Consider the following 7,256-nt stretch of genomic DNA (forward strand, 5'->3'; position numbering starts at 1 on the left):
GTTTGTTACAAAACAAGAAATGCAGTGTAGGGGCCCCATATGTGAAAAGGCCTGGGAAGAACACTTGACTTGTGGTGGTTCTAACCTTGATGTAGTCCTCTGAAGAGTAGAGGTACTTGTCGATCTGTGTCAGACCCCCGTCCACATCCCACAGCAGGATCAGACCCAAGGACGCCGTCGCACTCATCATGCCTGGAGGGGATAAACATCAAAGTCAGACTTCTAACTGATAATTATTTAGACCTTGCACTAGGAAAGATACAGGGTTTTAGCCAGCATCCGTCCTCCTGTCCTTTGACGGCATTTTGAAGCTGGGAACGGACAAAAATTGTGCCCATTCTGTCCACTGTGATGGTAACGATATTGATGGAACCAAGATGAGTCTACCAGCATAATTTGCCCCCCAAAGAAAGCCAAAAAAATTTAAGGAAATAGCATTTTTGAGGGTCTAGATTACAAACTTTTCGATGTGCCCGCCCAGAAAGTAATTTTGAAACAGAGTTACACCAAACAAAATATGGTTGCGCTGTGCTATTGGTCAACTAGGTATTTCAAACCCTTTACTGGGCATTTGTAAATTCTGACAATCTTGTAAAAACTCACAAGGCATTTTCATATACAGTGGAAGCCGCTTAAGTGCACACCCCATTTGCCAGTATATTCCGTGCAATTATCCAAATGGTGCAACAAAGCAAAGTTATAAAGCTGGACCGTACCACCATGGGATTTGGGGATTTCGTGCAATTAACAGAAGTGTGCGATTATCCGGTGTGCAATTAACTGGCTTCTACGGTACTGTACATATAAGGACTTCACATGTGATATTGTGGCAACCTGAAATGTTCATGGGCAATCTAGTGTTTGGATGTGGTTGCCCACTTTTAGGGCCAATGGCCTATTCCTTACCATGTTCTTTGTTCTTGTACAGCCATTTGTTACCGTCCTCCATCAGGAGTTTGTCCTGTCCAAAACCTGCATTAACGAAGCCGTTAACGAAGGAGGAGGCCAGGTTCTGTCGAGCAGAGTCCACCTGGGCCCCGCTGGCTCCGAATCCTGGTCCTGTAGTCACAAAATACAGGAGGTTTCGATGTTGAATAATACAGTAACTGTAAAAATATTTCCTTATCATTAAAACATATTAAAAAAACCCAAGTAGAAGTAGTTTCAATGAAAGAAATAAAAAACACAATGAACCCATAAGAAAGAAAAGAATGGAAAACAACAAAAAACTAATATAAAACATGTTTTTGCTATGCAGAATATGTCATAAAAAGTGACAAACACAAACACTAGTAGAAACGTCTGACCGTTTCCCGAATCATATCCAGTTGCTTGAGTACTAGTAACTGTTTTTGGGCATATCTTGTTACCTGGATGTCTAAACTTCATCAACAAACAGACACTACAATGTAACATTAGAAAAAAACAAATTTCAGAGCATAAAACTGGTTATCATTTAATCAAGTAGGCATGGTTCCCAACAAGGCACGAAGCTACATGTACATATGCCAAGCTTATAGTTATAAGGAACAAGTTGCCGGATACAAAATTACAACCACCCCTCCTTGATATACGTTGGCAAAGTTTCAAACTCAAAGCCAGTAGTGCTGTTTTACAGTATGTGAATGTACAACATGATGAACGAGGCTTGTTGGAGGAACAGATCCTTCATGTCTTGCATTAAGCCCTATGACCCTACTGCAGCGGCTTCTAGGGGCAAGAGGGTAACCCAGGGAAACCGGCTTGAATGAAACAGTAGACCTCTGGCACAGAGGTGCTCAATCTTTGGTAAGACCTGATACTTTGGCAAAGTTCAGGGATTGTACAAGGGCATAGATGGTAGCAAGGTTAGATGATGCATTTTTAACGCAATAGGCCGCCACGCCATCATTTGTGACCACCATGCAAAATGAGGATCATTATCAATGCTATTTTTCAAACCGTGTAAGAATGGTACTTTGCTAGTATTTGTTTGTTGATATGACCCTCCAAACTGACAAAGCCCTTCAAACTACATCCCCCCTGATTGGTCGCTTTTGCTCCCTTGCCATTACGATAAGGCTAGAATAAAATCCTGGCTACATCCCTTGGAAAGACTCAAGTAGCAAGGATTAGCAACAACATTATGAATATGGCTGTTAAGTCTAAAATACCGACGAGAAGGGTTAATATGAACTTAGGAGACAAAGTTTAGTTAAAGATCAAGGATCTAGAAGTTAGACAGTTTAATACAACCAAGGCTTGAAATATCTACAATTTTATTTCTGTAATATGTAATCGGGAACACAGGTACATGTACATGTAGTATTGTAGCTTCCCAAATTGCAAGTTGGTAATTGTTAAAAATTAACCCCCAATTTTTCCACACATTGCAAAACTTATATATATGCTTTAGGAAGTAAGAACATGTCGACATGGTCAGAATGGTATAGAAAAAAAGCAAATGTCTAAAGGTCCTATTATAAAACATAGTCTGTCCTCAAATATCACCAAAGGATGCCACCCATAAAATCAAGTGTGGCCCTAGAAAAATTGAGGACTCACTTGTTGAAACTTTTACATTTTAGAGAGTAAGAACATGATAGCATAGGCAAAAAGAAAATGTCTATAGATCCTATTATAAAACATAGTCTGTCCTCAAATATCACCAAAGGATGCCACCCATAAAATCAAGTGTGGCCCTAGAAAAATTGAGGAGAACTCACTCGTTGACTCGAGATGAGACTTGTAGATGTCTTCCGGAACTTTGGGTTCCATGATGTCCAACTGAAAAAAAAAAGGAAACAGCATTTTAGTACTTTTTAATCACTTTTTCATTCATGGCACAACTTGTATTGTTGAAATCACTCTTAGCTCGAGTCCTGGGAAAGTAATGGGCATGTGACAGGGGCTTAAGGTTACGAGATAGACAAAAGGTGAAAAGAAGATCTGTCTCTTGAATGTTAGAGTGCAACCAGATGATGCTAAGAAAACAATGTGACTCAAATTGCGACCCTGAAGAAATTGGAAACACCTTTTAAACTTTTGCCAACCAGTGTAGTAAAAAGGCAAAATGTGCTAATGTGTAGGGTCGTTGCTTAAGTTAGTCCAAACAGTTTATCATCTTAACATGTAGTATATTGGAAAAGGCTAAAAAGAAACTGCTAGAATGCAAAATGTTTTCTGCACTGCTACAATGGTTGGAAAAGTTGTGAAGTCAAAAGTCATTGAAAAAGTAGAAAATTCAGTACAAGCCATGACCTGAAAAAAAATTGAGGGCTGAAATTGTATATGGTTTGTGGCACAAACTCCCTTTCTGTGAGCATCCAAGCTCCTTTTTTTCTTCATTTTGTTTTGGTCCTAAGCATGTATGTAACTATTATGCACGCAACATATGCAGTGGAAAACAGTAACAACTAGAGTTCCACGAACACATACCTTTGCCAAATAAACCAGGTTTGTTATGTAGAATGATGTCTGTAGACATAAATGTGTTACTCATTACATTTTATTTTATATGCCCGGAGTTGGTTCATAACATTTCGCCATTGCTTATACAAATTAGATCCCTATTTACATAATGATATTAAATTGTATCAAGCATCACTTAAGCTATCAGCATACCAAAAATCATGATGATCCTTTCATCCCTTTTTGACTTATTCTCTTTCAAAGTAGGAAACTAAACCGGCTCCTGCAGTTCAAGAAAAGATGTTACCGGACCCAAACATACACCTCTTACTCTCTGCCATCTTTCTCAGTTCCATATGTGTCAAGTTTGAAAGTCCTATCACGGAATGCAGTGGATTTATCAACTTTCCGCATTAATTATGCAAATTGTTAATTTATATAATTATTATTATCTCATTGTGTAAGTTGTTACTTAGGATATCTACATACCAAAAATCATGACGATCCGTCAACATGTTCATATTTTGCCATTAATTATGCAAATGAGATCATCATCTGCATAATTAATATATATAAATATTTCTTTCTTTCTCAGCTACAAATGTGACAAGTTTGAAAGTCCTATAAAGGAATGCAGTGGATTTACAAACTTTCCTCATTAATTATGCAAATTAGCTGTTGATTTGCATAATTTGAATTCCATCATGTAAGTCTTCCCATTGGCTACATACCAAAAATCATGACGATCCGTCAACACGTTTATATTTTCTCATTAATTATGCAAATGAGGTCGTCATTTGCATAATTAATATGGATTGATTTTTCTCTCTTTCTCATCTATATATGTGACAAGTTTGAAAGTCCTATCATGAAATGCAGCGGATTTATAAACTTTCCTCATTAATTATGCAAATTAGTTGCTGATTTGCATAATTTGTATTTCATAATGTACATTGTTACTTGGGCTATCTACATACTAAAAATCGTGACGATCCATCAACACGTTCTCGAGTTATTCTCGTCCAAAGTTTGAAAGGAAATCGGCGACTGCAGTTCCAAACAAGCCGCTAGGGGGTCTTAAGTTATAGTACTTACTCTCTGCCCCAAGGGCTATCTACCACTCAAAAATCATAACCACAGCATGTCCAGAACACGAGATATCAAAAATTGAGATTCTGCTGCAGTACCGTAGCAAGCCGCCAGAAGGCCCATTATCGAACTTGACCTTCGTTTTCCCGAACCCTACCCACCTACCAAATATTATCGGGATTCATCCAAGACTTCTTGAGTTATGCTGTTAACACACACACAGACACACAGACTCACAAGCCTAAAACATAACCTTAGCCATTCTGGCAAAGGTAATTACACAACTTAAAGTGTACCTCTCTAGCCAGTGCCAGGAAGTTGTTATTGAGGTGAACATTAGACATGATCTCCATTAGGTCATCAAAATCCTCCAGTTCATCTGGTAACTCCACATACACCTGCTGTCTGCCCAGCATGAAGGCCATCTGTTTCTGTACCAACCTGGTATAAACAAACAAATAAACAAACAAACAGTTAACTTCAGTAACTCCACATACACCTGCTGTCTGCCCAGCATGAAGGCCATCTGTTTCTGTACCAACCTGGGATAAATAAACAAACAAATAAACAAACAGTTAACTCCAGTAACTCCACATACACCTGCTGTCTGCCCAGCATGAGGGCCATCTGTTTCTGTACCAACCTGGGATAAACAAATAAACAAACAAATAAACAAACAGTTAACTCCAGTAACTCCACATACACCTGCTGTCTGCCCAGCATGAAGGCCATCTGTTTCTGTACCAATCTGGGATAAACAAACAAATAAACAAACAAACAGTTAACTCCAGTAACTCCACATACACCTGCTGTCTGCCCAGCATGAAGGCCATCTGTTTCTGTACCAATCTGGGATAAACAAATAAACAAACAAATAAACAAACAGTTAACTCCAGTAACTCCACATACACCTGCTGTCTGCCCAGCATGAAGGCCATCTGTTTCTGTACCAATCTGGGATAAACAAATAAACAAACAAATAAACAAACAGTTAACTCCAGTAACTCCACATACACCTGCTGTCTGCCCAGCATGATGGCCATCTGTTTCTGTACCAACCTGGGATAAACAAACAAATAAACAATCAACACAGTCCTATACTGCAGAAGGGAATTCTCATATAAAAACTCCTCTATTCTTTTAGCTATCCTGTCTTAAAATCTGTAACACAAATGCCCCTGCAGTTTGAAAAAAAGCTGCTAGAACGTTAACCTTCTTCCCGATAAGCTGTAACCATGTATGAAGTACACAAAATGATACAAAAAATAAAAGTTCTGATGCAGTACCAAGGAAAGCTGACAGGGGATCCAAAACCTAATAATTTCTTATTGTCAAGCCTCAAGGCATAATGGATTTCATAACATTTTATTCATAGCTTGAGTCTTGTCATTTAACCACAAACAATAAACAGACATAAATGCTTCCAAAACCATGACTTTCTTTGTGAGGCTAACACAAACCAATGCCATTGAAAATGCAACCCGTTTGCTTGAAACAATGAAATAACATAACTAAAAATGCCATCTTGCAGTTATCAGGAAGATTTCAGCTGCCCTCACTCACCCCCTTTTACACGTTGTGAAAATGTCCTTCACGAGTTCTGTGTCGTTCAGTTTCACGGCGCAGCGCAGGGCCTCCGGGTAGCGGTTGAACTTGCGGAAAATGTTGAGGGCAGTCCGCAACAACATGGCGTCCTCTGGTTCTGGTACATACTCTACACATCTGTGATGGGACAGAGAATCAGTCAGTCAAGCAAAGACATGTACTTGATGGCCACACCAGTCAATACAGAAGACCTGGCAATTGTATTAAACAATAGATTATGGACCAGGTGCTTTTATGATGAAACTTCAGTCTCAATATCTTTTGTACTTTTTGGTGTATTGCCACAAGACACACCTGCACAAAAAACCCTTGAATTCTAAATACCAGGCTCCTGCAGTTACAAGGCATAATCAAAAGGAAGACACTGTCAACCTGCTCAGCTTTCTGAAAGCTGGCCTGAAGCCCTCCTACAATGGTAAAGAAACTCCAAATGCTAAGGGAGCTTTGCAGGATGCAAAGGACAGTGGAGAAAGATGAAATAGTGCAGATGCAGGATTTTTCAAAGACTGCAGATGCAGAACACAATGAATAATGATGATGATGACGGTGAGGTAATAGCTATTAACAGCCTTTCCCAAGGGCATAACATTTGAATCTGTTTGGGATTCGAACTCAGAACCTTTAGATTCCAAGTCTACAACTCTGAACCCACCTGGTGAGATAGAGGCAGACCCGCTGGTACATGCTCTCATCCACATAGTTCTCCAGCAGGTCCAATCGTTCTATCTCCATCAACCGTTCTATCCACAACCCTAACCCTAACCACCTTTAATATGTACCCACCTGGTGAGATAGAGGCAGACCCGCTGGTACATGCTCTCATCCACATAGTTCTCCAGGAGGTCCAGTCGTTCTATCTCCATCAACCGTTCTATCCACAACCCTAACCCTAACCACCTTTAATATGTGCCCACCTGGTAAGATAGAGGCAGACCCGCTGGTACATGCTCTCATCCACATAGTTCTCTAGGAGGTCCAGTCGTTTTATCTCCATTAACTGCTCTATCCACAACCCTAACCCTGACCACCTTTAAACAAACCCACCTGGTAAGATAGAGGCAGACCCGCTGGTACATGCTCTCATCCACATAGTTCTCCAGCAGGTCCAGCCGCTCTATCTCCATCAGCCGTTCTATCCACAACCCTAAACCCTACCACCTGTACTATGTACC

General features: G+C 39.9%; 1 protein-coding gene across 1 annotated transcript in view; it reads right to left on the reverse strand.

Annotated features, from left to right (window-relative positions):
* The window catches only part of LOC118430939 (26S proteasome non-ATPase regulatory subunit 2-like), an 11,211-nt gene that overhangs the window by 157 nt on the left and 3,798 nt on the right, over window positions 1-7,256 (reverse strand). The window contains exons 6-10 of the mRNA XM_035841967.1: window positions 6,043-6,201; window positions 4,776-4,920; window positions 2,706-2,766; window positions 907-1,059; window positions 86-192 (exon numbers count right to left, since the gene is read on the reverse strand). Coding sequence (XP_035697860.1) covers window positions 86-192; window positions 907-1,059; window positions 2,706-2,766; window positions 4,776-4,920; window positions 6,043-6,201 — 625 coding nt within the window. The remainder of the gene's footprint in view (window positions 1-85; window positions 193-906; window positions 1,060-2,705; window positions 2,767-4,775; window positions 4,921-6,042; window positions 6,202-7,256) is intronic.

The sequence above is a fragment of the Branchiostoma floridae genome, chromosome 14 (assembly GCF_000003815.2).
Source record: "Branchiostoma floridae strain S238N-H82 chromosome 14, Bfl_VNyyK, whole genome shotgun sequence".
NCBI classification, from domain to species: Eukaryota; Metazoa; Chordata; class Leptocardii; order Amphioxiformes; family Branchiostomatidae; genus Branchiostoma; species Branchiostoma floridae.